This window comes from Scardinius erythrophthalmus, assembly GCF_964197995.2.
Source record: "Scardinius erythrophthalmus genome assembly, chromosome: 16".
Lineage (NCBI taxonomy): Eukaryota > Metazoa > Chordata > Actinopteri > Cypriniformes > Leuciscidae > Scardinius > Scardinius erythrophthalmus.
In genome coordinates, this window is record NC_138236.1 from 26,537,587 (window position 1) to 26,557,119 (window position 19,533).

General features: G+C 37.2%; 1 protein-coding gene across 2 annotated transcripts in view; it reads left to right on the top strand.

Annotated features, from left to right (window-relative positions):
- Positions 1 to 419: 419 nt before the first annotated feature.
- LOC308704043 (carboxypeptidase Q-like) overlaps positions 420 to 19,533 on the top strand; it is a 97,215-nt gene continuing 78,101 nt past the window's right edge. The window contains exons 1-4 of one of the 2 annotated variants that reach the window (XM_081388106.1): positions 420 to 473; positions 959 to 1,412; positions 1,493 to 1,700; positions 2,585 to 2,792. In XM_081388106.1, the coding sequence (XP_081244232.1) occupies positions 468 to 473; positions 959 to 1,412; positions 1,493 to 1,700; positions 2,585 to 2,792 (876 nt within the window). In that variant the 5' untranslated portion in view covers positions 420 to 467. The remainder of the gene's footprint in view (positions 474 to 958; positions 1,413 to 1,492; positions 1,701 to 2,584; positions 2,793 to 19,533) is intronic. The other variant, XM_081388107.1, reaches the window with a different exon arrangement.

Genomic DNA, 19,533 nt, shown 5'->3' on the forward strand with positions numbered 1-19,533 from the left:
TGCAAGGAGATCTCAGAAAATTGCTGAATGAATGAAAATGCTTTTCACAAGTTGAAAACTCGAAATTAGCCTATACTGTAATTATGTGTGCGGCTTCTGTGAACGTATCTTCTTTGGTTTGTTTGGCCATCTCAATAATTTTGACATAGACAAGCAATGTTAGATGACAACAACAACAACAACAACAACAACAATAATTATAGAGGAGTTCTAATGTTTTTTTTTTTTTTATGTTTTCATAATAGACTTTTACTTGCTCTACACACCTCATCCGTAAATGTTAAATTTGAAATGTTTTTTAAATAATAAATTGTCATCGATTTGCTTCATTAAACGGTTTGGGAATGTTGTTTTGAAAGGCGTCTCGTCAGATTAATACTAAACGCGTTTTTTGTGATTGTCCCAGGGCGCTTGCCATACCAGTGTTTTCAAGGGATGTACAGTCAGTGTACTTTCAATGTGAAACCATGCCGGTAAATTTATACATTTTAATTTTAATACGTAGTTATTCAAATGATGCATACTATTAGTATTTTTCTAATACCTTTCCCCTAAAACATAGAAAAAGCCGTTACGTAGTCTATTTTGTGTGCATAATATCAAACAGTTTGTTGTATTTTTAGTATGTAGCCTATATAAACGTATATGTGATTATTATTGTTACTGTGCCATTCTAACGTAAGCGAGTGATCGAGAAAAAAAATTAGATTTTCTTAAATGTTTTGCTTAAATGTATAAAATGTTTTCATATCAGAAACGACTAGGGAAAAAAAAAAGCTGAGTTCCAGGAAACAGTTCCAGGAAACTATTTATTTAATAATCAGTTGAACTGTATTACTGACATATGAGAGAAAATGTACTTATATATATATATAATTATTTAAGGCTCATTTAACTCAAATATTCAAATATTTGCAAATATTATTGACTTGTTCTTTATCTCTCATGTGCTTTTCAGATGACTGGCAATAAAAGCTGGGGTCATAACTCCACCAGTCAGGCGCTGTGGACTCTTCTTATCCTCTGCTGTCTTCTACAGTGTCACTCTAGGCCTCACAGTTATGACAGTAAACCCCTTTCTGAAATATCCAAAGAGGTTTCTATGTACTCTGACATCGCTCAACAAATCATAAACCTCGCAGTATATGGAAAAGCCCAGAACCGTTCCTACGAGAGGCTAGCTGAGTTCACTGATACCATTGGAAACAGAGTCAGTGGCTCTAAGAACCTAGACCTGGCCATTAAGTACATGTACAATGCCCTTAGACAGGACGGACTGGAGAACGTGCATCTAGAGCCAGTGAAGATCCCTCACTGGGTGCGCGGGGAGGAGAGTGCGGTGATGCTTCTACCGAGAAACCACACTTTAGCCATACTTGGACTTGGTAGTAGTGTAGGAACTCCTCCAGGGGGTTAGTAGACACAGTCCATCTAGTCATGACCTATTAAATACCTGCACCTGTAAATATCTAAGCTTATGTTCTCCTGGCAGGTATAGAGGCTGAGGTAATCGTGGTGGACTCTTTTGAAGAGTTGAAGAAGCGAGCGAGTGAGGCTAAAGGGAAAATCGTTGTGTATAACCAGCCGTTTGTCAGCTATGGGGAGACTGTAGCCTATCGGGCCTCAGGGGCCTCAGAGGCTGCTAAAGTTGGAGCCGTTGCCTCTCTTATCCGTTCAGTAACTCCGTTCTCCATCAACAGGTCAGAATCATCGCACTGTTGAAGTCATCATTAAAAGGACTGCCACTGTAAAATAAAGGCTACTGACTTTTCAAATAGAAATTTGAATAACGTGTAAACAAAAGGAGATTCAAATCAATTTAAAAGTAACTTTCAAGATTGACGCTCCAGAGATTATTTGTTTAGAATGGTATCTTAAAATAAAATACATTACAGGTCAAAAGTTTGGAATAATTAATGTTTTTGAAAGAAATTTCTTATGCTCACCAAGGCTACATTTATTTGCTGAAAAATACTGTAAAAATATTTAGTATTTATAGTAATACATATTATATTATTTACAATGCTTTTAATATTTCAGTGTCACATGATCCTTCAGAAATCATTCAAATATGCTGATTTGATGCTCAAGAAACATTTCTTATTGTTATCAATATTTAAAACAGTTGTGCTGCTTAATATTTTTGTGAAAACTGTGATTAACTACCATTCAGGAGTAAAAAAAAAAAAGAAATTCATACTTTTAAGTTGCATTAAAGGATGCATTAAATTCATAATTTTACAAAAAAACATTCATAATGTTACAAAACAAATAAATGCTGTTCTTTTGAACTTTCTATTCATCAAAGAATCATTAAAAACTATCACAGTTAAAAAAAAACTAAAAACTGAAGTACCGGCTGCTAAAACGTTCAGCTTTGCCATCACAGGAATAAAAAAAAAAAATGCTTCATAATAATATTACTTAGTTTTTACTGTATTTTGATCAAATAAATGCATAAGAGCCTTACATTAAAATACATTAATATATTCAAAACCTTTGATCGGTTGTGTATATTGTAAATTCATGAAACACTTAAAAGCAGATTTTTATGATTTGAACCCACACGTGGTGTTGTTTTCAGTCCCCACACTGGCTGGCAGTGGTACCAGCCTGGAGTGGTTCAGATCCCCACCGCCTGCATCACTATCGAGGATGCCCAGATGATGGCCAGGATGGCCCGCAGAGGCCAGAGGATTGTGGTGCGTCTGACAATGGCGGCCCAAACACTGCCAGATGTTGACTCGTTCAACACTGTGGCTGAAATCACAGGCAGCGAGCATCCTGAACAGGTAGGTGACTTTAAATATGTACTGCTTGTACGCTACACTTGTACAGTACAGTACACTTAAATGTGTACTGTGAATTAAATATGTACTGCAGCTAATCTCACAAAGCACACAATGTTAAAGAATTAGAATGATAATACTCTACAATTATTACTAATGGTTTACAACTGAATGTTGACTTATGTGCTCTTGTAAACCCTAAGTATTTTAGAGTTTGTAACTGTTTGAAATTTATTTCACAAAAACTAAGTCAACAGTTAAATGTGATATTCAGCAAGAAAAAAAAGAAATGAAGGACCAGACTGAAAATCGATTTTTTTCAGGCCAAAATGAAGTCAAGTTTTGCTAAAATATATTGCTAAATAGTTTGTCACCAAGTTATTTATTTTGTTGAAAGAATTTTTTTTTCTGGAATGATGTGCAATGTTGAACCAGGATGAGGTAAATTGAGAAATGAAACAGGTAAAAAGGCAGGGTTCATTTGATCTGCATTTCACATTTATGCATTTATACACAAAAGCTTAAAGAGACGTTGTTTACACGGTTTGTCACACATTGTCACAAATTGTTTGTCAGTTTTTGCCTTTCCATGGGAATCAAACCCATGACCTTAGCGCCATTCTTTATTGTTTGAGCTGTAGGAAAACACATTGTCTCATTCAGTAATAATTGTGTAAATTATTCTTATTTATACGCACAGATAAAATTCTTACAAAAAAAGTCCAATTTCATAACACATGCATATGCACATGACTTTGGTCTTAACCTTGTTCAAATGTTAATGAATTTAGAGTATTCTAAATGATCGACCTCATGCCAAAGGTTAGTAATCTACCTGAAACATGCCCAGTGAATGAATGCATGTGATTGTCTGTGTTCTACTCCATGTGCTCTGGTCCAAAACCTAGTGATCTGCCCGTATTACAGATAAACTTCTTTCAAGAGCTGCATGATTAATCATTTAAAAGATCGCGATCCCGATTCAAACACCCATCTGACCTTATTCCTAAATGACAACAATTCAGCTATGTCTATTTAACCTTTGACAAGTACGATCACAGCGAACATTCAAATCTGCATTGGCTACTGACCAAGAGAGTAGTTGTCATGTGTTCTGTTGGTATGTAACAGACAGTTTTCACAAACAGTCTTTTCAACCACACAAGTATCACTATTTCTGTGTTACAATAATTTAAATTGTCACAGAAGTTCTTAATATATACTTAAAGTCCCCCTGTAGTCAATAATTGTATCCCTTAAAACTCAACTTTGATCACCAAAATGACATATTTAAAAGTTTTTTCCTTGAAAATGTTTTCTTCATGCCTTAAAATAGCTTGAATGTAACTCTACACCCTTGCCTCATTAAGTATATGCAGTTCAGTGATTTCAAACCGTGTTTGGAGACTGCCTTTGGTTTAAAGAGAAAATACTCAGCAATGGTGTTGACTTATTTAATATTACAAATATTCCCACCACATAGACATATAAACAACATTAATAGCCTGATTTTCACTACAAGGGGACTTTAAATATATAATATATATAAATAATATTTATATAAACACTGATGTGTATGTTAGCGATCAAAATAGAGTAAATCACCTTTTGAAAGTAACCTGACTGAAAAAAAGATTGTATCAAGTGGCGAGAAGCGACTTGATGAAAAAATGTATTTGTCATTGAATCATTCACTCAAGAGATTCATTCAAAAACACTGATTCATCCAGTAATGAAACAAGTCTTTATGAGTGAGTCATTGAATCATTTATTCAAACCAATTAAAAATAATAATTCATATTATTAAATATTTTGTAAATAGACTGCAGCTATTTTTGCCAGAACCTCTAGTAAATTACCTATGTTTTTGTTTAGAATCATGATCTCTTTTTTAAAAAAAAAAAGAAAAAAAAAAGGTTACTCTAACTTTATCCAGAATCATGCAGCTCTACTTCTGACACCAAAACTGTTCCCAAATGTAAGAAAATTATGCAGCTTTCTAAGATACCATGTCTTGGCCAAATTGTAGCTAAGGGACTGTTCGTTTTTTATTTAAGGGGCTACCGGAGGAGTTATGAGATCTATAGTCAAAATAGACTTGACCCTCCCTTCGCCAGCAATACATTTTTCTATTAAACCCTCCAAAATGATTGTGAAAAAAGGCATGACCCTCCCAGATAATTTATTGATTACTTCTGTACTGGTTTGCGCTTGGCAAAGCTGCAGATAGCCATTGTTTTTTTACAACCATGACAAACGACCTACGCCCGTTTCACACATACTCCGTTTGCAGTGCGTATTTTTTTCCGTACCCATGTTAACAGGTCAGAGCTTTCACACTGCACGCGGATGCAGTCCGTCGATCCGTTCCAGTTGCGGTGCGTATACAGCAGTGCAGCGATCGTTTCCGCACCGAGTCTATTTTTGCTGTGCTGCAAACGCTGAATTAAAGTGACAAAATGAACACAGATTGACATGAAAATTTTATAATTTCATCATAAATGCATTTAATTAAATAAAATGTAGTAATCTCACCGTAAATGCATTTAATTAAATACTACTATTATCTTTTTACTTTAAGACCGGGGTAAATCAAGGAAAACTACAATTTATTTCAAAAAAGCAACATAATGAACAACACCCGTCTCATTTGTGGAGGTGGAAAAACAAGTTCTTTGTGAGATACAACATTGTATTAAAATTTAAATGCAAAAGAAAAGGCATGAGAGTCGGCTGTTTTTGTCAATTTTAAGTTTTAATTTAAAGGGGTCATGACATGGTTTTTTCTTTTCTTTTATTATGTTCCCTTTGGTGTAATTATAGTATTACTATAGTTTTTTGGACAAATTTTTTTTTAAATTGAGTGATTTATGACCTTTTCCCACCCTGTTTCTCATCCTCTGATTCAAACAGTCTGTTTTGGGGGTGTTTCCCCTTTATGAGTTCAGTGTTAACGCCCACTGTTATGATTGGCTAACGTCAGTACCTATGCATCAATTGTTAACGCCCCCTTGTCACAACGAGCGGATTTTGCGGAGCTGTTACCATAGTAACGGGTGATGCGTGCGAGGCGATGGCTCTTGCAATGATGTTTGAGTCGGAATCAGAGGAAAATTAACCATCAACACAACAACTAAGAATGAATCAGCCCGAAAGTGTGAAACTGTTTTGTCAGTTTGACAGCCTACATCTTTTAATAGCCTACGGGGAACATGACGCGGTCTCTGAAAACAATAAGTAGGCTAAACTAAGTAAAAACACTGTGATTATTCATAATGAATGAAACTGCAATTAACGTTTTAAAAAAGTAGTTTTAAGTTTTAAATAGCCTACATTACTTGCAGTAACTGTTTGCGTCGTCGTTGTTGAGCCCAGAATAGTCGACACGGCCTTATCTTTAAGCAAAAGTGTTCTGGCAAAGCCAGCATCACACTGCGATTGTTCTCAACAGTCACTCATCCTTGAAATGTGGAGAACACACGCTTAAATTAACACTGCCTTGACTGGGACGTCCGCAAAAAATAAACTGCATCCATCTTCCCCTGACGTCTGGATCTTTCGGCAGCGTATAATTCAAACATGTAGTTTACCCACAGCCAGGAACAGCACATCTGCGTGACATCGCAATCTTCTTGTAAACAGACCCACTCGCTGCACGACGACTGAACACATGTGAAGCGCGTGACAGATGCGATGAATCAAAGATGAGGCATAGTTGTCTTGCGCTTGAAGACGACATATGCAAACGACTGGTACGTCACTTCGTACCGTGACGTCACTTCATACCATGGATCCAGAACGAGCTGTATTTAGAGCTTGATTAAAAAAATGATTAGTTTATAATGGAATGGGGAGGACGTCTAAAGCTATGAAACTTGCAGGACGTTTTAATGGTATCAAAGACCTCTTATATACCAAAAGATCAAGGCAAATTTGGTTTCTCATGTCATGACCCCTTTAAAATGTTTGCGATTTTATATAAGTACATTGTTAAATATTTTACCACTTGCTTGAGCAACTTAATATATAAAAAATATATAGAGGTAATGCATTGAATAATACGTTGTTTAAATTGTGTTTAAACGTGAATACGTCTATTAAAGAGTGTATGTGTATAAAGAGAATCGCATGCTGACAAACATTTTTTTTTAATAAAAGTTGCTGATAAAAGTTGTGTTTGTGGTAGCCTACAGCCGCGGATCAGTTACGCACTGCAAGCGCAGCATACAGTATGTGAAAGCAGCGCGTGCTGCTACTGCACCGCATTCGCATGCACACAGAGTATGTGTGAAACGGGCGTTAACCTCAGGTTTCTCATCTTACACATCACACTCCACTGTTATGGTGGCCATTTCAGTAGATTTACTCAATAACATTGCTGTGGAAACACAATAAGCATGGAAACTAAAATATGGTAGTATCCGTGCTACAGCGCACGTTCTATCAGCTGCGGTTCTTGCGCCTCAGTCCCAATACTGTAAAACTCGCCCTACATTCACACCACGTTAATGCAGCGGTAGAGTTACACTCACAGGACACTGCACTTATTCACAATCCCGAAAGTTAGTTATTTGTTGTGCTTTAAAGCTTTGCCGGGTAAACATTTCATTGGCGTTCTGTTCTGACATGATGCACTTTTTCTGAGCGTGTAGGCTACGCCCCGAAGCGCGCACGCACTGTCAGAGTGCCAAACTGGATTTTCGTTGGGTCAGACCCATCTGCTAGCGATAAGCAAAACAAGCCACTTTGAAATTTTGCTGTTTTCATGAAGAGCCTACAAAAGTTGGGTGACCCTCCCCCTAGACTAAAAAAAGTTGGATGACCCTCCCCTCAACAAAGAATAAAAAGACATGACCCTCCCCTATTTTCCTCCGGTGGTCCATTCCATAAATACCGAACGGTCCCTAAGAATTTGTCTTTTGTGGAGAAGGCAATCCTAGAAGCATATCACCAAGGTACTGTAAAGAACCCGTATGATCTGGAAAAAATAGTTGTCTAATTAAAAACGGACTATTTTCCAATATTTGTGTTGAGTCTTCTGTGTTTTTGTGTCTCATGGAGTCGCTGCCTAAACAGTCAGTTAGGAGGTACCACCTCATTTAGAAGGCAACTGTCTACTAGGTATAGAGCATGAAGTCGCTCTCTAGGTTTGGAACAGAACCATTATCGGTTGCATTCTCTGCCGATGCCTAACCTCCATGACAGGCCAAGCAGAGGTCATTCTGACATTTGTTTGCATTGCTGCTCAGAAGGAAATCAGGGTACCAATTACAGAGATCTGCTTTTTCTTAATGCTTGTGTTTATGGAAAGGAATCTGTTAGTCAGGAGTCAGAGGAATATGGTATCTACTTCCTTAGCCCCAATTATAGACAGTAGAGGATTTTTCAGCTGCCCAGCTAACACCCCTTTGACTGATCATCATACATCTGTCCAGCATCCACTGCCAGCTTATATCTAATTAGAGACTTGTTAGGGAAAGTTTTCTACTTCTATTAGTGTGCTGCCCTCTCTGTCAGTTCCACAGCTATGCGTTATATTTTCAGCACTCTTCCCTGTTAAAGTCTTCTGTGGGAGGTGGTGAAAGATTCTGTGTGATTAAGTGTGAAGGAAAAAAAAAAACATTCTGCAGACTTAAATTTTAATAGAAACGTTAAGCTTGAGTGGTCTGTTGTCCCTCACACTCGGATGCATGACCACAACTACAAGAGCGAGAGAGAGAGAGAAATAATGAAATTTGAGGAACTGAAGCCTCACATAGAAACCAATGTTAAAGTGTTTTATAGACAGTCATTGGGTGAATCTCCCAAAACTGTCCAAGAACATGTCTGGGTCATATTTCACCCCGAAATCTAAAGAAAGAATCTTTTTTGTATGACAGTATTGCAAGTATCCTTACCATGTTGTCATTATTTCAATGGGAAAAAAAGTCATGATAATGAATAAATAAATAATAAAAAACAAAAACATGAATTAATAAATTCATAGTGAACATGATGTTACATGATCCTTAAGAAATCTTTCTAATATGCTGCTTTGATTCCCAGGAAACCTTTCTTGTTAGTATCACAGTTGAAAATGGTTGTGCTGCTTAATGTAGTGTGGAAACTGTGATAAAGAGTCTTTTTCAGGATTCTTTGATCAACAGAAATTTAGAAAGAACAGCATTTCTTTGAAATACAAATCAGATTTAACATTGTAACTGTCTTTAGTGTCATTTTAATCAATTTAATGCATCCTTGCTTAAAAAATCAGTTCACTGTTGTGTTCCCAGCCTTTTGAATGGTATAAATATATATTTGCTAATAAAATGCTGCAGACGTTGTTAATGTTAATCTAATTTTAACCACCATTGAAGGGTGACATGTTTTTCTTTGACTCATTCAATCAAAAAAGAGAATGAGATGTTCTGTACTCTCTCATACACATGCACAAGTATGCAGAAAGCTGGATTTGTTCCTCTTTCATGATCTCAGCGGGACAGAATGCTACAGGATTGCTGACTAAACAGGATTTGAGTGCTTCATTTGGATTTCCGATTATATTTTAACCGACTAAGAGGAAACTTAAGGTTTGTAACTTAAGGAAAGTGGTTGAAGTGAATCTCGCAAGCTTCCTCAATCCTCAAACGTGGCCATATTTACTGATTTAAAGATGGACTTTTAATAAAACGTGGCTGTCTATGGAGTAGAAAACCAATTAAAAGAATAAAAATATATCTGTGCTACATGACAACTGAGATAAGTACATAATAATGCACTGGGCTTGATCCAACTGTTTGTGAGCTGGGATACAAAAATGCGGAAGTGTAGTTTTCTCGAAAGCCCAGGGACTGTCCACCGGATGATGCTTTTTGTTGGTTTAAAATAGGCAAACTTGCGCTTTACCTATAAAGGACGCTTTACCGAATTTGTGAAGCAGATTAAGTTGCTCTTCATATTGACCATCCTTTTTTGTGAATTCTTGTTCCTTGTAGGAGTCATCTTTTCCTTCCTAATGTTGTAATGGTTGCCTGGTTTCTCTGGGTGAAATGGTCAATGTCAGTCAGTGTTTTCAGCTCAGTTCTGAATTGGGATTTATAATCTGTCATTAGCGATAATGGTGTTGGTATTGAGAGTTTTATTCTTGTCTATCAACTCATTGGGTCATAGGAGTGAACAGTGGGAATGATGTGATGTCTTCTGACGCACACAACACACACAATCACTATGCATCGAATAACCTTTCACTGTTGGCCTTTTACTTGAGAATTTCCTCCTTTTGTTAAAACCAGAAGCAGCTTAATGCCAGTCCATTTATTCAGAATCGACATATAATGCCAGGAAATTCAGAGTAAATACCACTGGTAAAATTTTTCCTGTCAGCAGTGATGAAGTATGACTTCATTATAGACAGTTAAGTATTGTATTTAGGATATTTGAGGACTACTTGTGAGACCACAACAAAAAATGACTTTCAAAAACATGTTCACAATCTACATTGTTCAAAAGTTTTGGGGTCAGTAAGAATTTTTATTTTATTTTTATTTTAAAGACATCTCTGTAATATTGTGAAATATAGGGCCCTATGAAATCCATAAAAAAATTTCCGCAAAATGCGTTAAATTTTTTCCCCTGATTCTGGTTTTAGTCTATCTGGGTTCCATTTTTTTTCTGCTTTAGTTTTTTGGACTCCATTTTAGTAGTTAAATTAAATTTTAGTAATCAAAGAGCATGTCTTATTAATTGAGATCATGAAACTTATTAACAACAATTTATTAAAAGTTAAACAAAAATGACACTTTAGGGCCCTATGAAATACGTTGTTTTTTTTGTTTTTGTTTTTTACCAAATTCTGTGTTTTCTATTTTAAGTTTTCTGGATTCCATTTTAAGGATTTAATACAATTTTAATAATCAAAAAGCATGTATAATTAATTGAATTCATAAAAACATAAAAAAAAATCTATGAAATTGATTTTGATTGATAAGATTGATTGTTTAGATTTAGATTTAAGAGCCTTTCAAAGGCTCAAAAAATGTGTCTTGGCTTGATACACAGTCTAATGGCCTAACGAAATCCATAACTCTAACGAAATCCAAATTTTAAACATTTTACTGAAGCAATTGTATGGGCCTTAGCCTTACACTTCCTATTTGAGCCAATGCAGATGAATGAGCAAATTTATTTGGGGGCAAGACCAGCCTGATTGTAAAGCCTAACGTGATTGGTTGTAGCGAGAACTTGCTACGATTGGTCAGCTCAATGTGGCCGTTATCTGATTGGCTTGAGTAAACGGTGGGTGGAGTCCACTTATTTGTGGATTTGTCTGCACGTCGACGCTAGAAATGTTTCAAAATCCACAGATGTGAGGGGATTTACAAATGCACAAGAAGCGGTTCACAAATAAATGACAGACAGAGTTGTGTTTGTGACATAAAACATATTTGTAAATATATATATATTTTTTGTAAATCTCATTTTATTTATTTGTGAGTTTTATACATTTTTGTGAAACTCTTTACAATTTTTTGTGAATCTCAATCTGTTTATTTGGAATAATGCAACAATTCTAACCCCATATAGGGCTCCCTGAAGTAATCCCAATTACGTCGTCATGTCGACGTAACGTCTCCCGTTCCCGCCTTCAGGGAACAAGGGTTACATTTGTAACCGAGATGTTTTTCTCAAATGAAATGGTAAACTGCTCATGAAGTGACTCTCAGAGTGGCTCTGGAGATGAAGTTCATGTATTCACGGTCATGCTTTTTATTTATTCATCAATTTTTTTTACAAATTACGTGAATTTCAGTAAAATCAGTACAATTTCAGTAAAACAGAGTAAATTCCGTTTTTATGACTGGATTCTGTAATTTCGTCTGTGTGTTCCGCATCGCTGAAATGATTGGGCCCTAGAAATATTATTACAATTTACAATTTGTTTTCAATAATTTGATTTACAATACATTTTTTAGATTTTTTACATGTCAATTATTTCTGTGATGGCAAAGCTGAATTTTCAGCATAATTTCTGCAGTCTTCAGTGTCACATGATCCTTTAGAAATCATTCTGATATGATTTGATGCTCAAGAAACATTTATTATTATTATCAATGTTGAAAACAGTTGTGCTGCTTAATATTTTTGTGGAATCCGTGATACATTTTTTCTTTTGGATTGTTTGATGAATTGTTTGATGAATAGAAAGTTCAAAAGAACATAATTTATTTGAATCTTTTGTAAAATTATAAATGTCTTTACTGTCACTTTTGAACAATTTAATTCATCCTTTAAAGAAAATAAATAAATAAATAAATAAAATCTTACTGACCTCAAACGTTTGAGCAGTGGTGTCATTGTTTTTGCAAAGAAGAAATTTAAAGTATGAAATGCTATACGGAACCATTTTACTTCGTAATGTAATGTGTTTCTGGGTGAAACATGATATTTAAATGAGAAACATTTTTTTGGATGGGACTGGGGATGGATTTCATCCATAGGGATTTTCTTGGAATGTGAAAAGAGGGGATTATAGAAAAGGGTGGTTGTAGGAGAAGGGATGAAAAGTAAGAGGGTTTCAGGAAAAGAGCCGACAAGGAAAATCAAGTTAGCAAGCGCAAGTTTTTGCATTTTGATGAAAGATTACAAAGACAAACATTTTCCCCCTTTGGAATGACATGCACCAGTGAATTGTTCACAATAAGCCTGGGAACGTGTACTGTGAAAGTAAATAGGGTCAATGTTGACTTTAATCTAATCTCAAGATTCTGGAAATGACATATTGTGTCTTTCAGACAGAAATGTTTGTTCTGGGTTTACCCTATTTATACCCTGTTTATGGTGAATGTTAGTTTGTGGTTTTAGCTTTGTGTCTGTCACTAACCTGGTGTGTTTTCAGTCTGTTGTTGAGTTTTGATTTCTACCATTTGCAGAAACTGAAACCTCTGATGACGTTGATTGGGGCCCCCTGAGTGTGTGTATGTCAGAGAGAGGGAGAGAGAAGGCTGAGAGCTACAAGTGACGTTTTTTTGTGTGTGCGTGGGTTGCTCTGATTGAAGGCAGCCATAACGATAGTGTGACAGGTTGTGTGTCCACATGTCTGCCTAATGCCTGACTGCAGGGGAAACATTTTTACTTGGTATTAAAAGAAATTCTCCCACACACATAGTGTTGCTGCCCACACCATGAACAGCTAATACTCACTGATTTCTCATTTAAAGAATGAATTGTTGAAAGGGAAATGCTTGAAATTATACGTATCACATTGTGTCCTTTAACAAGACATTAATCTAGAGATAAGCATACTGTAAGTCATATTGGACAAGATGTAATTGAGAACCAAGCAAGAATGAATTAATTCCCTTCTAAAGAGCTTCCCTGGTGATTGGTTTTAGGCATTTAGGACTCAAAAGGCATGTCCTCCTTTTGTGTTTAAGTCCCCTTGTAGTCAATCATGTTATCCCTTAAAACTCATCTTTGATCACCAAAATGACATATTTAAATTTTTTTTCCTTGAAAAAAAATTCTTCATGCCTTAAAATACCTTGAATGTAACTACACCCTTGCCTCATTTAGTATACGTGGTTCTATGAATATGCAAATTAGCCGCGCCTCCACTCTTTCACACAAGCTCAGAGATCCACTCCTTGATGATCACACAATGACGTGATTGGTTACAAGGTAGTTTGTGATGTCAGAAACACCAGAAATTTCATACCACGTCATTGGTTCACTGCAGTTTTAAGGAGAAAATACTCAGTGATGGTGTTGACTTATGAATTTGTACATGGTCTGTCTTAAAGCATATTAAAAACATCACACAGACATATAAACAACATTAAAAGCTTGATTTTCTCCACAGGGGGACTTTAAATTAACTTAGTGATTTTGTAAAATAGATCACTCTTCAAATCAGTTGCCAGGGTGATACAACTATCCTGATATCATAAAGAAGAAAAAAAAATATATTAAAATAATTAAATTCTTGTAAAACCTTATTTAGTTGTTTGACTTTTATAATTTTTTCTTAAAAACATTTTAACAAATGTTACTGCTTATTAATATTTGAAAAACCTTTGTCATGTGAAGCAGACAATGCAGAAAAAAAAACTTATGAAATTATATCACAGACCCCTGATTCAGTTTGCAAGTTCATAAACCTCTTAAAATATCAGATAATTTGACCTTTTTATGACAAGGCAAGTTCACTTGTTGTGAAATGTCATGTGCTGCCACTCCCCAAGAATTTGACATTTATGAATTATGAATGAATTAATTATTTAATAAATCAATTCAAAATATTTGGAAAGCTATACCTTAAAAATATGTTTAAACACATAAAATATTGGTTTATATGTTCACTCACATATTCATGATATGATTTTCATTTTTCTAAACAGTTAAACCACATGACATCTTTAGTGTGATTAAATTTAAGCTTTTATTTAAAATATTCAAAATCAACACAAATACAGTGTACATTTTTAAAATCTTAGCACATGCATTTTAAAATGATTTTACCTTCTCTTTGTCAAACTCTTATTTGTCATCGACCCACATTCTGTAACTTGCTGCAGTTTGTGCCACAGACTTGAATGATACCTCAACACTTTCGCTGACAAAATAAATGCAATTTTTTTCTCCAAGCAGTCAGACTTTTCAGCTGGCATGGATAAACGGTTTTTTTTTTTTTTTTTTTAGAATCCTACTGACTTTGACATTGACATCTGGATGGAATGGGCTCTTTTGACACTCCGTAGCAATGCCCTGACAAACCAATGCCCTGACATTGCAAGCATCACGGGGGCATAGTTTTGTGTGATCACAGTTTTGTGTGAAAAAACACCACTCCCATATCTTTTTAAAATTCTAAAATATAGTTTATCATACAATACAGCATTTTTTTTTTACGAAACAAATGTCTTTTTCTTTTGGTGTAAATTGTGGTAAATACAAAATTGGTGATTCTGTTTACCTGTTTCCAAAGGCAATCTTTACACAGAAAAAGCGGCACAGAAACCAATTCTGAAGCAGCATAAAGTCACGAAAATTTGCATTTATACAGAATGTTTATTGCTTCTCTGAAGCTGCATAAATGCATTTACACAGGAATTAAAATCGTGAGAAACAATGATTTGATCATTACTACTGTTTTAACAACGTGTTATAAAATGAGTTTAAAAAATAATGAAATAGGCTAATAAACAATGAAATAAAACTCGAAAATTTTGTAACTTTAACTTTAAAGCCACACCGTGGACTTTGTGACCTAAAGAGTTGACGCATACGAGTTATTTTAAATGATTCCTCAGGCCAATATACAGCGTTTGACACTATTAATGCTCCGAGCGGGGCTGCCCTCTTGAAATACCGCCTATGTAAGTTTGGAGGAGACGGACCGTTGTTGAACAGGTCATGTGACCTAAAGAACGTATCGCTTTACGGCCGTCACGTGACCATAGGCTCTGATATACTGTCTTCTAGACTTTTGCGACAGTGCTGCGGCGCTTGTGGCCTCTAGGGGCGCTAGACGTGAAAGTTCCAGGTCTAGTGCATCTAGCCCCGGCAAAAAGTTCCGCGGTGTGGCTTTAATTTAGTTAATAAATAGTTTTTTCTTTTTCTTAATAAAATTGTTCCAGTTGTTTTATGGTTTGCTTCACGATGTGAGAAAGGACTCTTTTACTTCACTGTCCCTTGCTGGTTGACATTTTTTTAATTCTCCTAAAACAATAAGGAGCTAGGCCTATATGATTTGATTGAGCTGCTTGAGCTGACAGGCGTGCTTTTGGTTGTCATGACAATAACGTAGAACGGCACAAGTTTGCGTTCATTCACACTGAACCAAAACAGTATCAGAGTCGCCTTTGATACTAGGGGCTGAGGTGGCTTAGACCCGTCATATTCTAAGTCTGCTTTTATGCGGCATTGAGTCTTTACACAGAATTCTGAGCAGGCACAGAGCCGCTTTAGAGCAGCCTTAACTCGGCTGTGTAAAGATGCCTTAAGCCACTGTTGCTGTCACTATGTTGAACATTGTAAATGACAACACACTTGCAATGTCTTGCCAAAAACTGACAGTCACATAGTTATGAATCACTGTGCATGTACCATTTCCTAAAGTGGTAGCACTACAGTTATGCAGTTATGCAGTCGTGTTGTTGTGTGGTTGTGTAGGATGTTTCCTGGGGTTACGCCATGTCACGGCCCATTGTGTTTTAATTAACGTTGATGCATTACACAGCATTCCTTTGTGCTGTATTGCACTGCACTGTGTCACAATGTTGTCCTCTGCTGTGTTGTGCTGGACTGGGTGTAGCTGGTCCTGTCTACAGTAATTGCACATCCAGTGTCATCCTCCCCCACAGTGGCAAAGTTGGAACAGGCCTGAGAAAAGAGCCAGTTCATTAAATGTGTCCATGGCTTGGCTGGCTGAGGCAGGAGAACATATACTTTTACATCTTGATCAAGCAAGAATGGGGGTCTTTGGTAAAATTTTATCAGCTAGGGATTCACTGAAAGTAAACATTTGGTTGATACAGATAAGCTGATAATTATTTTATTGCTATACTCTACGGGGCTGTTGAATGCTTGATTCTGATTGGTTTATGAACATTCAGCTATAGTTCCAGGCAGGTCTTGACCGCATTACAGTTCCATTTCACAGTACAGTCTTTACAGCTTACATTAGGTTTTAGAACACACATAAGTTTTTATGCACATTTTTGGAATTCATGCGCATCTTGACTTTTCCATCCAGCATGTTTTTATGCAACATTCCAAAATTTGCACAAAAAAGGTGGATGGAAACATACTGTAGCTACAGTCTTAAGGTGTAGTAACCTTAGTAGAATAATAGGCCTATTTCACAAAATGGCGACCAAGACCGGAAGTAGGGTAGCGATACTTCCGGTCGCGCCGCCACCAGCTACGATCGCCATTCATTCTCAAAATGGACTGTGAACAGCTTGTTTTCTCTGTCATTAATATATCTGACAAAAGTAAGAATATGAGATGTTGTCCGTTTTGTTGATAGTTTTCAGGGAGCTGTGACAAGATCGAAATTGGACAAAGGTTACAAATTATTCTTGACGTTTGCTTACATAAAAAAAAGTTCCATTCATTTAAATGGCATGGCACTTGATGACTAAGCTCACACTTACTATAGCTAAACAAAATAAATAAATAAATTGAAATGATGTCTGACTGTAGGCTATGTTTGAAATCTAGTGGCTTTTGTTAAAATTTCATGTTATTAAGTGTTAGTTTGTCCCGGAGATTGCAGCAATCTTCCACTAGTGACTAGAAAATGGCTAATTTTTCATGTTACCACCATGAATGAAACTAAGAATTGTACATCTTTACAGTGAATTTGACCTAACGTTGCTAGTAGGTCTAATAATGAAATTAAGGCAAATAATTAAAAAATGGTTAGACTAAAAACATGAATGAAGTGAGTAATATTACATGTTTTAAAAAATCATGATGTTACAAAATCACATTTTACTGTCGGGTCCCCTTATGAAAAGAAAATATATTTCCCTATATATGAATGATCAATATATTGAATTGTTTAACAGTATATTTGAAAATATACAGAATAATATATTGTTAATATTACAATATATTGAATAATACATAAAGAATTTAAAAATGTGAGACATATATTAACTAATATATCATTATGTATGTAATTTTATATTCAGTAATACACTTCATAATATATACAGGGATTAAAGTTCTCAGTCGCTACGAGAGTATACGACGGATTTCCGTCAATATCAGGGTTCCCCCCTGTCCTTATGTCTTAAATTCACTGTTCATAATTGTAATGCTGTAAATATGCTTACATTTCTCAAATAGTGTAATAAATGTCTTAATTTTAATTTGAATGGGAAAGACGAGGTGTAGGCTATTCACCCTGCTTAGGGGGATGTGATCAAAGCCTGGAGTGGAGCAAAAGCATGTTCCTCTCTCCACTCTAAGCGTTCTCTTATCACTCCGCTCCCGATCCACTCCGGGTTTTCCAGTCCCGCTCACGGAAAAACTGCTCCGTGTTCACTAATTATGACCGCCGCTAGCGTAGCTAGCGAAAGCGGTCATATAGGGATTGTCAAAGTTTTTTTTTTTTTTTTTCCGTCACCTTACTGAATTTTTCGTCAACGATACCAGGGACACCGAAACACCGGGGAACATGAAATTTGGTGGGCATGTAGCCCCACTAGACTTCTAAGGAAAAATTTCGTTTGGTCCCCGGGGGCCACCCCCCCCCCCGCGCTGGGCCCCCCCAAACCCCAAAAAATGCAGTTTTTCCTAAATAACTACCTGAACCGTGGCACCGAGGATGAAGAAATTTTTATGGTATGTTGGTCTACTAGACTTTTACGGAAAAATTTCATTTGGTCCCCGGGGGCCACTTCCCCCCCCGCGCTGGGGCCCCTGTAAATTTTTCGTCAACGATACCAGGGACACCGAAGCACCTGGGAACATGAAATTTGGTGGGCATGTAGCCCCACTAGACTTCTAAGGAAAAATTTCGTTTGGTCCCCGGGGGCCACTCCCCCCCCGCGCTGGGCCCCCCCAAACCCCAAAAAATGCAGTTTTTCCTAAATAACTACCTGAACCGTGGCACCGAGGATGAAGAAATTTTTATGGTATGTTGGTCTACTAGACTTTTACGGAAAAATTTCGTTTGGTCCCCGGGGGCCACTTCCCCCCCCGCGCTGGGGCCCCCGTAAATTTTTCGTCAACGATACCAGGGACACCGAAGCACCGAGGAACATGAAATTTGGTGGGCATGTAGCCCCACTAGACTTCTAAGGAAAAATTTCGTTTGGTCCCCGGGGGCCACTCCCCCCCCGCGCTGGGCCCCCCCAAACCCAAAAAAATGCAGTTTTTCCTAAATAACTACCTGAACCGTGGCACCGAGGATGAAGAAATTTTTATGGTATGTTGGTCTACTAGACTTTTACAGAAAAATTTCGTTTGGTCCCCGGGGGCCACTTCCCCCCCCGCGCTGGGGCCCCCGTAAATTTTTCATCAACGATACCAGGGACACCGAAGCACCGGGGAACATGAAATTTGGTGGGCATGTAGCCCCACTAGACTTCTAAGGAAAAATTTCGTTTGGTCCCCGGGGGCCACTCCGCCCCCCCCGCGCTGGGCCCCCCCAAACCCTTTTTTAAAGCTTTTGTTATATATTGTTTGCCTTCAATATTTCCCATAATAGGCCTATATGTGTATTGTTATGATTTTATTATGACCGCCGCTAGCGTAGCTAGCGAAAGCGGTCATATAGGGATTGTCAAAGTTTTTTTTTTTTTTTTTTTTCGTCACCTTACTGAATTTTTCGTCAACGATACCAGGGACACCGAAACACCGGGGAACATGAAATTTGGTGAGCATGTAGCCCCACTAGACTTCTAAGGAAAAATTTCGTTTGGTCCCCGGGGGCCACTCCCCCCCCGCGCTGGGCCCCCCCAAACCCCCAAAAATGCAGTTTTTCCTAAATAACTACCTGAACCGTGGCACCGAGGATGAAGAAATTTTTATGGTATGTTGGTCTACTAGACTTTTACGGAAAAATTTCATTTGGTCCCCGGGGGCCACTTCCCCCCCCGCGCTGGGGCCCCTGTAAATTTTTCGTCAACGATACCAGGGACACCGAAGCACCGGGGAACATGAAATTTGGTGGGCATGTAGCCCCACTAGACTTCTAAGGAAAAATTTCGTTTGGTCCCCGGGGGCCACTCCCCCCCCGCGCTGGGCCCCC